This window comes from Mastacembelus armatus, chromosome 2 (assembly GCF_900324485.2).
Source record: "Mastacembelus armatus chromosome 2, fMasArm1.2, whole genome shotgun sequence".
Taxonomy (NCBI): domain Eukaryota; kingdom Metazoa; phylum Chordata; class Actinopteri; order Synbranchiformes; family Mastacembelidae; genus Mastacembelus; species Mastacembelus armatus.
The window spans coordinates 11,306,476-11,321,448 of record NC_046634.1 but is presented as its reverse complement, the minus strand read 5'-3'; the positions used below and the strand labels follow the sequence as shown (position 1 = coordinate 11,321,448).

Below are 14,973 nucleotides of genomic sequence, written 5' to 3'. Positions count from 1 at the left end.
GATGGCGTGGCGGTGGGTCGCCTCGGCAACATCTTGACGTACCAGAGCACCGCCCGGCTGTTTCACTGCTCTGACTGCTTCTACACCTGCCGAGACTTCACCAAACTGTACAAGCACATTATCTCCAAACACTGCACTGACGAGAAGGAGGGTGGAGGAGATGACGGGAGTGATGGGGGAGAGGAGAAGACGACAGAGGAGGAGCAGAAGAAGAGAGGGAAGGACAGTGTCAAAAGGAAGAAGAGCAGTGAGGCTGAGGAGGAGGACGGAGAGGAAAATGAAGACGACGTCTGTCTGAAGGCGGAGTCAGCTAACCCAGAGAGAGCAGTGGAGGAAAGTGTGCTGATGTTCAACAGTGCTGGTTACCGCTGCCTCATCTGTGGCTGGAAGAACAAGCTGAAAGCACTGGGCGTCAATCACGTGGTGCGAAAACATGACATCCCAAAACCGTATGCGACCCAGGCCATCCGACGAGATGTCGCCATGCCCAAACAGATGCAGAGCAGCGGGGCGGAGGAGGAGGAGCTGGATGGACTGAGCGGAGAGCTGCTGAAGGAGGAGATGGAGGCCACAGCTAAAGTGATCCGCTTCATCTCCAACCGCTTCGTTTGTTTGATCTGTGGCTGGAAGACCAAACTCAAAGGTACCGGCGCTGCTTCCACAGATCCACATGCTCTGCACATAATTTCATTCTTTCTTCTTTCTCTCTCCTGTTAAGGTTTTCTCTGACAGGGCTGATTTGTGGCTGATATAATTCAGTCCCTGGTCTCTGCACTAAAGACATAGGAGAGGTGTGAATTTAGTTACTCCAGGCCAGTTTCTATGTATAGGACAGAAAAAAACAAGACATCTGAGAATGTGAACCTGGAGCTTTGAGTGTTTGTCCCTGTTTTCTGATTCAGACAAATTAACAAGTTGGTTAATAGGAAAAATAAGTTTATTTTAAATATCAACTTAAGTATTTCAAATTGTCAAAACACAGTCAACACATACAGGCCTGTAAAACTTATCACCAGTAAATGAATGTGAAAATAAAAGCGTCTTGTGTGTGAAGCTACGTGCTGACCCTCTGACACAGATTCATTATGGATGGCTGACTGATTCTGGCCAGCATGTTTGTAAAAATAACATTAACCCTCCCTCCTCCTCAGTCACGCCCAGCTGTGTTAAAAGTTTACCTGTGTGTTGTTTCAGGCTTTGCCATCAGTCACGTGGTGCGGAGCCACAACGTGGAGCGTCCGTACAGCTGTAAGGACTGCAAACGCTCCTTCTTCCTGCCCAGCCGGCTGCAGCAGCACGTCAGAGCAGCTCACCGGCCCGGACGCTACGCTTGCCCCTTCTGCTGCTTCAGGTCGCACTTCCTGGGCGGCTTCAGGAGGCACTGCAGCCGCTGCAACGCTCGAGAGGGGGTAGAGGAGGGAGGGGGAGGAGGAGAGGAAAAGGAGGAGGTGGGGGAGAATGAGGAGGGGGGGGGGGAGAGGGGAGAGGAGCAGAAGGAGACAAGAGCAGGCAGGAAACGAAGAACAGTGAGAGTGATAGAGGAAGATGACGATGAATGAAAGTGAAGGAGAGAAGAGGAGCAGTACGAGGAGCAGAAGGGAAAACAAAGAGGGGACAGACCTGGACTTGTCAAGTTCAACTGAGGCTACAGCCTGTTGGAGCTCAGAAGGACACGCAGTTAATCAGGACTGGATTTCAAACCAGGTCCAGGCATAAATATCAACTACAACAGGTTCCAGTCATGTGGAGACATCTAAGCTGTTTTTGTGTATATGGTGGTTGTGCTTTATGTGGTTGTCCTTTCACTCTTGTGTTTAGTTAATGCAAAGCAAACCTCAGCAAGGCAGTTTCACTCCAGCACGATAGCTGCAACAGTTTGGTGTCATTAAGGTCATACAAAATTTCAAACAGATGCTGCAAAAAACATTTTTCCAACATCTCATTAAATATGCAAATATTTCAATTTGTATGAAACTGCAGGAAACAGATACACAGCACAGGTAGAGTTTGGTGGGAGGATGGAGGGACCCTGAAATATCACTTTTTGTACATATAAATATTTTAAGTAATGCAATAAAATAAAATGACTGTTAGAAATAAATCTCAATATTAAGTTTTGGAACTAATTTCTGAGGCCTTGTGCCATGACACAGCATGTTCTGTGGTTCTGCTCTGAGCTCTTACAGACATTCAGTGTCCAGTTTCAGGTAAAGTTCCAACAACAGTTAAACCAGGGCCAACTAAGCCCACCTGAGCAGCAGCTGACAGTGTCACACAAACAAACAGAAGCACGTTTGGATCGGCCCGACACTGATCTGACATGCCACTTTTGTTACTGGATGTGCAACACACGGTGTAATGTCGGGACCATGAACTGACTGTTACAAAAACGTTTGTCCCGCCCAATCACAAACGTCAAACTGACAGATGCAACGATAGTCCTCAGATTACTAACTTAAAAGTACTAATATGTAGTAAATGTGGCATTAGTACCAATAAGTAGTAATACCATATTAGTAAAGTGTAAAGATCCTCCAGTACAAGTAAAATTCTGGCCTAATGGATAGAGAGTCGGACTTGTAACCTGAAAATTGCAGGTTTGAGTCTCAGGTCCAGGCAGGAATTGTCAATTGTCTTGAGCAAGGCACCGGATACCCGCTGCTGTGTGTGTGCACTTTTTGGTGGTAATGGAATTTCTAGGATAATAACAAACAATGTGAGTAAAATCAGAAAAGTGGATTTAAAGTCCGCAGCCATGAATATTTGTAGTTTATTCAACAAAACAAACCCACAGATCACACCAGCCTGTGATGACACACCCTCACAGGATGAGCCTAAAGAAACCTGCTTTATAGGAATAAACCTGGTTCTAGAAAACACTGAAGCGCTGAACAAACCCAGATTGTCCCAGATCATCTCACCCTGCTGCCATTCTGTCAAAAAGCTATCAGTCAAGAGTACACACAATTTGTGCTTAACAGGCAGAAATATGTAGAAAACCAACACATTTAGCTATTTTTCCAACGCAGGAACTTTAAAGCAACACGCAGATACACTACAGGTCTGCTTTTGTTTCTACTGGAATGCCCTCCATTAGCTAAACTTACAAAGGGCTTGGTTCCATTATGGTGAATCCAGGTTTCAATTAGTTTCATCACTGAATGGGCACATCTGGCAATACGACAAACATCGATCAGACCACTGGTCGTTTAACAAGAGCCCACAGCCAGTCAAAGATCAGGGGGAGCTGCAGGATTCATCCTCTGGGAGTGGGAAACGCCTGCACCAGCCTCAAAGGGATCGCATCCAACAGTTATCAAGATACCTTGGTTTGAACCATGTGAGCAACACTGGGATCCTTACATCCATGATGCTAACAACTTGCAGAGGGCGTGGAAATAGTCTTCTTAGGCTGCATAGAGTCACAGCACTCTCTGCCACTAAGGCGGGACAGACTATAGGACAGCTGAAAGGCAGAACCTGGGCACTATCAACATTTTATTCTTGAAACTGGATTTTGTAAGCTCTGCAGTCAGATATTTGGCTCAAACTGTACAAGTGTGGGGAAAATCACATATCAAAGCGGTAATAACGTCTTCCAATTCGATGTGTAGCGTCCTGTGGCACACACTACAGAACAGAGTAATCTAGCAAAGGGCGCTCTCTGAATTCTGCTGCCCTTCAGACTTACAGGTACAAGAAACTAACAAATAAAAATGGTGGAGGGCAGAGTTTCCCAAAGTACGGCCATGGTCAAACTGTAACACCCTGGACTGCAAATCAGTCAAACAAAAGAAGAACTTGTCATGTTTCTGCTGTGGAGAAGAATCATTTAAAGAAGTTCTGCACAACTGTCGCAGGCAACAATTGCTAAACTCCTAATTGTGTGTTCCTGCTGGGTTTGAAAAAATACCCCACACAATTAACAGCAATAATCCTTAAAAGGAAGGAGGCAGCACTGACGTTACTGTCCATCCTTCTTTCCACCAGCTTCACATCATAATAAAGTTTAAACAAGAAAAATAAAACAACCTTATTCACATTGCTTGTTTCATTCATACGACAGACAGAAGGAAATCAACGTGATTCAGTCCATTGTATGGCTCTGGTTGGTACTACATGTCCCAGAATCCTGGCTGTGCCTCAGGTCATTGAGGATTTTTTACTGTCATTGATCAGACCTGAATACCTTACAGTCCATCAACCCTACAGTGGTGGTGGTGGGCCAGAGGTCAGATGTGTCTGGGGCACCATGCTCCCTCTAAGGCGGCCATGTTGATTCCTCTCAGATCGCCAAAGTCGTCTCCGTCCCCATCACAGTACTCACCATCATCGTCGTGCTCGTCGAAGCGAGTTGTGTAACTGGTCGCCGCTTTTTGCTGCAAGTATCAGGCACATAAACAACAAAATCAGTCCAGTTTTTTCAAAATCAAATTTGGCAGGTTCTTAAAGGCTGTCGGACATAACCGGCACTTCACTGATGAAGCAAACAAAATGTGGGTTCTCTGTCAGGAGGATTTTTGATGGGCAAATTTCTGCAGATTAATATTACTGAAAAAAGATCATTTATTTAAAAGAGTTGCCATGAAGTCCAAAGCAGCAAAACCAGCTCTGGCTGCATTAAATGTACAGAAAATTTCGACTCAACAGATCCAAATGTTGATTTTACACAGCGGGAAGGAAACGGTCTGGCCCACAAACCATAGAAGAAGACAAAAACCCACTGCACAAACTTCAGCAATCAAAGGAATGAAAACAATTCCAAACTTGGCTGTGAATGAAGTCATAATTGCTAACTATACCGTTCGAACCACCGGCTCTCTGAAGGGCGGGCAGACCATATGGAAGCGAGGGATGGCCACATGGAAAACTTCTTCTTTATTGGCTGCAAGAGAAACAAACTTCAGAACAGCCGCAAAACTGCTGCTTTCAGCTTGTTCATGGTACAAAAGCTAATTTTTGTAGTGAGTACAAAGCACTGAGGTGCCTCACAGCCCCAAGCTACGATAAACACTGCAATGTATTGTAATCTTCAGAGAGAGTGGCTGTTACCCAGTCTGTGGAAGGTGTAGTGACCCTCCATGTACTCCGATGGGGTGGAGAAGGTGGTGCAGCTGGCGTACTCATGGACCTTTCCAGGAGTCATGACTGGAAATTCTCCTGCACAAATAAACAGACAGTGTCAACAGCTAGTCTCAGCCAATCACAGTGGAGCTATATAGGTGGTCACGTGATGTGAGCGACGTACCGACCACACCGGGCCCCTGGACTTCCTCCACGTTGCCGTCGGAGGTGGTAATTTTCCAGTAGCGGCTGTCGAGTTGGCAGGCAGCTTCAGGGGACGCGCTGCTGGACATCTCTATTCTGAAAACATTAAAAGTTGGTAAAACGGTTGTAAAATGCACTGGACATCCTGGGCAAGTGGACAGGTACCTGATGCGGTAGGTGAAGAAGAAGTGCGGTGGGTGGACGGAGGAAAGCTCTGGCAGGAAGGAGGTAGAAACAGAGACGGTGATGTCACCGGTGGTCGCCACGCAACCTTTATCGTGCACATACCTGTGGTCCCCAAGTTTCAGAAAGAAAAAAAAAAAACAAAAAACAAAAAAGGTGAACGATCCAATGTTGGAGCAGCTGCAGAATAAGATGAATCCCTAAAACTGCTCCAGTCAAAGCTCAGTGACAACTACTGATCTGAGTAAAACCCGAGTAAAAGTAAATATTTTGTTGGCTATTCGCTGGTTTCAAGGCCACAGTTGTCAATTTCACAAAAAACCTCAAACCTCATGGTACTGTTCTCTCACTTTCAGACTGTAAATCAATGAAATCAGACTATTTTCTGCACAAATCTGCCTTTTGTATGTAAGTCACTATAAACATTGGATGGAAAAATGTACATTACATACTTCTTCATCCTCAAGTATCCCTGGTTGTTCTAAAGATGGGCAACAACACAGACTATATGTTTGATGCAAATAAGAGCACAAAGAAGGAATTAGCAGACTAATGGTTAAAAGGCAGCTTAATTTTTCCTGGATGGTTTCATATCTCCATCCATGTGATATTTCTGCAAATGAAATATTGAGATATTTTTAATCTCAGTTTGCTGAAGCAAATATTAGTGCATGATCAAGTTTGACAGAGAGCTACAAATGTGGACATATGATGCTGACATGGGTCAGCCGACACAAATGGTTTGAAATTGTTACTTATTTTCAAAGTAAAAAAAAAAGACAGCATATAAATAAACTCTGCACAATGTAACTGATGGATTGATATGAATGTGTGTGTGTTACCTGAAGATCTGGTCTCTGATGATTGGATATTCTCCGGTGACGACATTGTGGACGTAAGCGGTGAACCATTCTAAGAAACACGAACCTAAACACAAACACACACAGTTTTCTCCAGCGCAAAAAACTACTGTTGTTGCTTTAAATGACCTTAACCATATGTTTGGGCGCCACCTGCTGGTTGTTTGTTTTCAGAACGCCTGCACTTTCCTGTGCCTGCAGCTGCAGCATAGAGCTCACAGACAAATGACCAACCTGTGATGAACATGTCGATGGCGGAAGGATCCTGAGCCGTCTGGTCCTGAATGGCAAAGACAGTGTGAGTGAGTGAGGCTGCTCAGTACCAACCATATGCAATCATTTGTTAGATTTGGAGTAAGGAATGGAAGAAAATACATAGACATGTTTTTCCAATATTTAACCTCAGACTGAACTTTTTATACTGGGGCTGAAAAGCAGTACCTGAGGCACATTTACTTGGCTCAGAATGAATCCACAGAAATGTTCATTAACTCTAGTGTAAAGGAACTTGAACTCTCATCTACTCAAACTTCTTCTTCTCTGTAAACGCTTTGCGCCATTTATTTTGAACTGACAGCCAGACAGGATGGTTACAGACCGGGCAGGGGTAGAAGCTCTCGAACATCCTGCGTCCCTCTGCAGGCTCCAGAGCCATGTACTGGCTGAGTCCGGTGTGGAAGCAGAAGGTGAGTGGGAGGCAGCGTCTCATCCCCTTCCTCTGCTGGAAACCTCCAGCCGCCGTCTCCACGTCCAACAGCACTTCTGACCGGTAGTGGTTAGACAGGGACATGCTGCCCATGAGGCTGAGGACACAGAGACCGGTGGTGGTCAGACAGGGGGCTAACAGCCTGGAAGGCCTCACCAAACAGACACTGACCCTGGGATGACCAGTTTCTGTCCATTATGGATACGGTACGAGCACCGATAGTCGTCTGGCAGTCTGCAGCCGATCTGAGCCTCAATGTCGTGGAGCTCCACCTCTGTGGCTCCCTCTGAAGGCAAACAGGAAGTATGAAACCAGAGTGAGGAGAAGGAAGAATCAGTGACAAGTACTTGTTCCAGACTGTTGTTCAAACCCTCCATAACTGATTTTTATCCACCAGCAGAGATGAGTAGTAAACACAAAACAGACACAGCACCCTTTAATGGCGAATGTGTGAGCAAACTGTTGATCGCAAATCTACCAGGACTTCAACCTACAGTGTCCCATAATGATCTCTCACACATCCTGTTTGATCAGCACTGAGCTTCCACAAATGGACCGAGATAAACTGAGTTCTTGTGAAAATATGGAAGCAATTACCTTATACAACTGTCTGTGCCAGAAAATATCACAACATCAAATATTTTAACTTCAACAGACTCTGCCTGCGGCCCCTGCTGTGGCTGCATCACCTTTGAGTGACGCGATCATGCGTGGACACCTCTGCAGCAGGAAGCTCTTCAGCTGCTCCCAGGCCTTCTTCAGTACTGCGTAGTACTGGATGTAGCGGCCCAGGTCTCTGTAGTACTGTTGGAACAGACAGTACCAGGAAATGCCGCTCTGCAGCCGATCCGCACTGAAAGAGAGATGATTACATGACTTTTAACCTGCAGAGCGACACCAACCACACTCAGATGGAGCTGACTGGAGCCTCGTGTTAAGGAAATATTTGGTTTAGTCTTTAGTCTAGACCAAGAAACCAAAACACGATTAAACTAAATCACTTTCAGCAGCTAAAGTGTACTCACTCTGTGAGCAGCCAGTGTTTGGAGCACAGGCATTTCCACAGCGGGTTGTGTTTGCAGAGCTCGTTCAGCCTCCTGTTGACGTAGCTGCAGCTGCAGAGAAGAGAAAGGACACGGATAAACGCAAAAAGACAAAAATCAACTTTTACTGCTGATGCGTTGGTACCAAACTGCCAGCTAGCTACATGTTAAAGCTAACCCTGCCCGGAATAAACGTCAAGAGCGAAACGTCACTAAATGTTTCCGTGGTTTGTTGTTTCGACAGTAACAGTTTACTCGTATTTTCCTCCAGGAAGAGAGAGAGTGAGTGTGTTTGTTTGTTCGTTGTTACCAGCCGCTGTCTTATCTGTTTATGTTGTTAGCTCCCTGTTAGCTTAGCGGCCGTCGCTGGCTGCGACCTGTTTACACGCGTCGTTAAGAAAACAAACACCGTTTGCCGCCTCTGGGTCCGGGCTGCGGTGTCGGCTACGTACTGGACGAGGTCCCTGAAACCCAGGAACGATAAAATGTGCAGCAGCGGGTCCGACGGGAGTTGGTCCACCCGGATCTCCGAGGCAGCTGCCATTGTTGGAGACCTCCTTCTTCTTCGTGGGTTTTAACGGCGAGGCGGCTAATCAGCGACGCCTCGTGTTCCGGGTTAGGGTTAGGGTTAATTTTGTTCCGTTTAAAATTAAAGTGGGTGATGTGACTAGTGTCCCGCTCCAGAAACAAGTCGTCCTGCAAAATGAGCAGGACCGATGGCAGATGGAACCGGATGTGAAAATGCGATTTAATTTTATTTATTTTAAAATCCATTCTGGACACGCCAAGAGGAATAAATAAGATTTTCTGTTAAAACACGAGAAGTACTAGTAGTTGTACGGTTAGGGTAGTAGTAATGGTGGTAGTAGTAGTAGTAATGGTGGTAGTGGTAGTAGTACAGTCTAGTACTTATATCTATTTATCTTTTTAAATCTTTTTTATTCTGCAGTCTCGAGTTGTTGCACTACTGTCACTACTGTTGTACTAGTACAACCACGCATGTGGCAAATAAAGATTTTTGCGTTGATGTTGATTTATACTGCAGTACCGTAATGTCATGCAACGAGCAGGGAAAAGAGTTTATGATTTGCCAAAAACAATCAGCACCACTGGTTCAACATGTTTCTGTCCGCAACGCTGTTTCAGAAGAGCCTAGTAAATAAAAACAAAAAGAGTGGACGTCACTCATTTGGCCAGAACACGTGACAGAAGGTGAGAAACTACGTTTTTGTCCTTATATCCGACGTGAAGGCTGCATGGGTCTCCCTGTCCTGTGCTAATATCTGGAGCACACACTAACTCCAGCTGCTGTTGTAAATAATGTTTTTGCAGATTGTTAGCTCTACCTGGACACTGTTGGAAAGACACTTGTTACATGAAAAGAACTGAGTCTCAAGTTTGACACAGGATCCTGTCAGTCTTTCAGAAAAGTCCAGCATCACAGCCAAAGTCCCACAGGCCATCTGGACTCATGTGGCGTCACTGAAGTCCAGCTCTTGACCCAGGGACCTGCACCCTGTCCCTCCGCCCAGGAGAAACACGACTAAAAGCTTAAACATGGAAGTGAACAAGCTTCCTCTGATTTTGGTGCTCGTGTGGTTCTTCCCATCAGATTAGACAAGTAGTTAGTGGATTACTGGTTATAGTGGTTGTTAAAAGTACCCAGATCCTGTGATATTAGCACATAGAGCTCTTTGCTTTATAGATAAACTAATAAAACAATTCTTAGCATCACATGTATGTTAGTAGGGACTAGTTTCTATATAAATATGTCTAAATCTTATGTATGTCTTTTGACCCAGAACCAATCATTGCTTTTTCCTAAATCTAGTTCTTGTTAACTTGATTTCTTTCATGACTACACAACTATCATAAGGTTCCCAGCTAACAAACTGGTACAATATCTTATGTTTTACACTGATTAGTGCATATTTGGCATATTTTTCAGTTTGGGAATAATAACGTACATCTATATTTCAGAAATACAATGAAGCATCGTGGACTGCACTATTTTATGTGCAAGTAGAAAACAGTGTAGAAAGAGACTGAGGTCTGGCCTCGTCTTGTGACACACTAACAATCAAATTTGATGCACCTCAACCAATATGAACAAAACAAATCAAGAACAAAGATCCACTCACTGTCTGCAGGTGAACAGGTGCTTCAGTGTGAGCTCTCAGTAACCATCGGGAGGACTGCCAAAAAAACAAAACAAAATTCACACCAACTTTATTCTAAATTCATGCATTGTTGCAGAAATAGAGCAGATGCCTGGTCAGAAAAACCGAAATGTTCAACCAATTAAACTAAAGTCAAAGGTCCAAATGCCACAAGGGTCAGTTTCCATTCTTTTTATTGTTTTACACCCACACCCACTGCATTTGCTGGTGGCCATTTTAATGTAAAGTCTCATTTTAGTACAGTCCAAATTACTTGTACGCAAATATCTCATGAAGAGTTTTACAAAAAAAAAAAAAAAAAGCTTACCTTCTCTCTGTCTGTAGACGACCACAGGTGGGTCATGACTGAAGCACGAAACATCTCTGAACACTCCTGCAGAGAAACCCTTGGCTATGCCCATGTTTGACGGAGCTCTACTTCCAAAAACTCCAACACACATCCAGGCATCCATAGTTCAGCAAATATTTACTGACCTGAGGTCAAAAGTTTTTCTAAACATTTAACAAAAAAAAAATAAAAAATAAAAAAACACATTCTGTGTTCACTTTCAGTTTATTTGGGTGAAATTTACTGGTATTTGTTCTAGAAAGAAAAATACATTTTGGTTGTCTAACACTGTCGACAAAACAACTAAAGGAAAATAGTTAGCTGAGCCCGTTTAGCCTCAGATCTGAAAAAAAAAAACAAAACAAAAAAAACTGGTGATAAAGATTATTTATTCTGGTTTGTGGAGTTTTCGTCACATTAAAACGTGATGAACGGCAGCACCAACAGGGATGAAACTTCGTGAATAAAACATGAAAAAGACAAAAGCAAAATCAAAACATTCTGTGAAAAAAAAAAAAAAAAAACAGATTTCCAGAGTAGCAGATTATTTTGAGGATTTTTTTGGTGTATACTAAAATGTTCAATTAATAAAAACTCTTTTGTAACTTCAATATCATGTGTTAAATCTGTGTTAAGTACATGCAATAAAGAGGCCTGAAGCAGCTAATTTTATCTCATATTACAGATACAACAGAGCACTAACCTGGACACAACACTGGAAGGTTTGTAATATATAATATTTAAAGATTAAAATGTTTTTAGAATAAAGATGTGCACACGTTGATTGTCCTCATTTCATGTTGATTTAATGGAATCATTAACATTTTGTTAGTTTATTGAGGCTTTTTCTCAAAGTGCCATAACTTTATTCTTCATATCTGACGAGTTTCCAATGAGAAGAGCTGGTCAGGGGAACAACAGGCAGCTCAACTTCACAGTTTCTTCTCATCAAACAGCTTCTTCCAGGCCGGCATGATGTGTTTATACACTTTTTCTATCTGCAACACACACACACACACACACACACACACACACACGTCAGCTAACACTGACTAATATCAGAGATCAAAAATGAAGCCTGAACCATGTTGGAGGCTGTGAATGCAATAAACACTGGTTCATAAATATGATGCTTCTGAAAATCTGAAAGCAGATAGTGGGTGAGAGGTGGGTCCCACCTGGACAGATGAGCAGCCAATCACAGAGACAGACACACACACACAATTTAAAGTCACCAACCAACCAAACCTGCATGTGTTTGGATTGTGGGAGGAGAAAACCCACACAGACACAGGGACAACATGCAGACTCCACACAGAAAGGCCCCGGGTCCCTGCTGTGTTTTTAAAAGTTTTTGGACAACAATGGAGGTCTATGGCACAGACCAATAAGCTAAACCAGGTCCTGGATTCATACACATTACACTGAAAACCACTGGCTACATCCCCCCACCTGCATAGATTTCTTGACTCCGTATCTGAAGAGCGTGGCCTGGTGCTCGCTGTTGTGAAACAGGATATCGAAGGTCACCTCACGGCCCAGCATGTCATCGATGGCAGGCTTCACCACATTGTGGAAGTCTCTGGCTGAGAACGAGTCGTCCAACATGTTGCTGACCTGCCATTGACAGAGACTTACTGTTCGGTGTTACTGTCACATGGTCTTTGAAATCACCTAGTGGTCCACTGCGTGAAGCAATAAGTCCACATTCTCCATAAGATAAAACATGTATGTTCGTAGTATAGCAGCAATGGGCACTGCATAATGTCCGAGTTCTCTCTGAGAAACAACTAATCCTCGCCCCTGTCTTCCTGTTTGTTATCACTGTGCTCATAAAAGAATTTTATTTGTTTTTTGTACAATTTTTGACATTTAGTGCTGTTAACATTTGTATTAAACAATTCTAAGACATTGTTCATACCACAAGATTAGCTGTGGTGCCAACAGCATTTTCATTCCTGTAGCAATGAAAATGCTACAGGCGTTCAACAAAAAAACCATACGTGCATGTGTAGTAGGAGATTTGTGTTTGTGTTACCTTGTATTTTGTCCCCACCATCTCCAGTGGATCCAGTTTGACCTCTGACCTCAGAGCGCGGCCAAAGAGCGGGAGCTTCGAATCTGAATCTGACAAACACAAAAGAAAAGTGTTTAGTCTCTCACCCTCAGAACGTGTCCAGAAATCAGACCAGTGTGTGTATTTCAAGAGAAAAGGTCAGTGCACTAAAACCAAGAAAAATAAAACTTCAGTTATAACATTTAAATAAGCTGTTGATCATTTTAACATGCAGTCAACAAAAATTTTAAGGATATTCAGTTCATTTTTTCTTTTCTAAGATACTTTAAAATTTGATTTTACATTAGTTTAACAACAATATGAAACCATTCATTAAAAAAATGGCCTAATCAACATGTTCTAACACTCGTTTCTGTTGAGATATTTGACTGCTCTGGCACATTTTTCTCCTTTTCTTAGGAAAATGAAAACTTTCAGGTCTCAGTTACAGGTGGAAATTTGCACCCATCTTGAAAACACCGACCCCGACACGTCAGGTGAGCCACATAAGGAACGCCGTCCCTCTCTCCGTAGTACACCCCGAAGTGAGAGAAGTATTTGTTCCCGGGGTACTCCACGATGTCCCCTGGGAACAACTGAGGGTGGGAATTTTTCTGCAGACACAAAAGCAAGTGATCAAAATAACTGCATACATGATAAACTGCTGCACTGATTCTGGATTTAATGACACATATCAAAGGCAGCTTTTTCCAGCCCAGTACCTGGAATTTTATAAATTCTGAATTTAGTTTAGTTTGTGTTGGAAATGTGAGCAGCATGAGTATGATTAGTCATCATTTCCAAATATATTCCTTAAATGGGACAAATGGCCGCACAGTAATGATGATGAAAGCACGTGAATTACTAAATGGTTTTCATTGATCATTATGTGGGGTTTGGATAATTGGCAAACTTGGTTTTTACCAGAATGTAACTAAATGACCAAAAGCCTTAAATTCCCCAAAGCATGAAGGACTTCAGCCTGTTTCCCATCAGGGACCACCGAGGTCAACCACAACAAAAAGTGAACTGAAGAGGCCACAAAATGAGAAGCTGTTTTGTGAATAGCAGATCATTCAGTTTTCCAGCCTCTGGTTTATTTTCCATTACTTCAGCCTCGGGTTCTTCTTTACTGCTGCAGCTTTATGAAGCATGTCACTTAATAAGAGCTCAGAGACAAAAAGCCTGGACTCTCTATTAGCAAAGCTGAGAGCCCAAACCACAGTAAGTCAGTAACAACAGTGGTCTCTCTAACTTTCCAATAAAATCATAGTTGTGTGTTACTTTGATTTCTGATAAACCACCTGTAGGTTAGAGACTCATCCTAATAATTCACTGAGACAGGGGGTAGACCCACAACAGCAAAAATCCCTGTTTCCACATTTACTGAAGCAGCAGCTGAAAGTCACTTGTTTAAGTTTTTAATGTAATCAGAGAAAGGAGTGTGCAGCCATGGGTATTATGGGTATTATGATGGTCATGAGGACCATGCTAGCAGCTCTGAGGCTACATGCTAACACGAGGGTCACCTTTGTTATTTCTCATTAACCAACATAAGTGTAACTATGCCACTGTGGGACAACGGACATCACATTAAAATCACAATATTAACAACATTAAAAGCAGACGGACTAGTGTATGGACTTAATGAAAGGACGCTCCGCAATTGGAAAGGTCTTAATGTGACATCCAGCTAGTCTCTTGTTAGCATTTGCTAGTTAGCAGTAAACAGAAAGTCTAAGATGAAATAAACTTTAAATTCAGGATGGGAGAGTCAGTTCTGCAGTTTATATTCTAAACTCTACAAGTCTGCACTGCCATAATCTGTGACCTAAAGCCAAGCAGGTAGCGTGCCTCATAAATCCCCAAATGGCCTTTTAAGAACAAATTTGCTTTTGTCCAATTTAACTAAAGAGAATTTAAGGAGAGGAGAAAATGTTAATCCTCTAAAGTGCCTGTTTTTAGTGACATTTCACTAATTTTGCAGAACTGGATATCGAGCTTTAAGTTTTGAAGCCAGTCTGAATATTTCCTGTTCCAAGAACATGAACCACAGCTGCAGAAGTTACTTGATCAACAAGTGTTTTCGTCAACTAATCATTTGAATCAATATTTTAAAAGCAAGAAGTCAAATATTTGTTTGTCCCAGCCTCTCAAGATTGAGGATTTGATGCAAGTTAACATTTAAACGACACTAATCTGAATATTTCTGCATTTGCAGAGAAGATATTTGATGGGGTTACACAGTATTTTCTGATATTCATGTTGATAATTATAAACACAGACTTCTGTCATAGTTTCCACTTGGAAAGCTGCACTCCAGGTAAATGTGCAACAGGGAAAGACAGA

General features: G+C 42.9%; 1 protein-coding gene across 2 annotated transcripts; it reads right to left on the bottom strand.

Annotated features, from left to right (window-relative positions):
* Positions 1 to 2,753: 2,753 nt before the first annotated feature.
* fbxo3 (F-box protein 3) lies at positions 2,754 to 8,670 on the bottom strand. 2 transcript variants are annotated; one of them, XM_026301648.1, is made up of 12 exons: positions 8,513 to 8,670; positions 8,043 to 8,132; positions 7,707 to 7,870; positions 7,189 to 7,303; positions 6,910 to 7,114; positions 6,465 to 6,591; positions 6,294 to 6,378; positions 5,434 to 5,556; positions 5,249 to 5,364; positions 5,053 to 5,160; positions 4,803 to 4,885; positions 2,754 to 4,379 (listed from the first exon to the last, which is right to left on the bottom strand). In XM_026301648.1, the coding sequence occupies exons 1-12, from the start codon at positions 8,602 to 8,604 to the stop codon at positions 4,233 to 4,235; spliced, it is 1,455 nt and encodes a 484-aa protein (XP_026157433.1). In that variant the 5' UTR covers positions 8,605 to 8,670; the 3' UTR covers positions 2,754 to 4,232. The 2 variants fall into 2 exon arrangements, with proteins under 2 accessions (XP_026157433.1, XP_026157434.1); XM_026301649.1 differs by having other exon boundaries at positions 6,546 to 6,591.
* Between the last annotated feature and the right edge of the window lie 6,303 nt (positions 8,671 to 14,973).

Coding starts and splice junctions, on each gene's coding strand:
- fbxo3 (XM_026301648.1), bottom strand. CDS start 8,604: ATGGCAGCTGCCTCGGAGATCCGGGTGGACCAACTCCCGTCGGACCCG. Junction 5,365..5,433: donor TTCTTCACCTACCGCATCAG/GTACCTGTCCAC, acceptor TAATGTTTTCAG/AATAGAGATGTCCAGCAGCG. Junction 5,161..5,248: donor CCAGGGGCCCGGTGTGGTCG/GTACGTCGCTCA, acceptor TTATTTGTGCAG/GAGAATTTCCAGTCATGACT.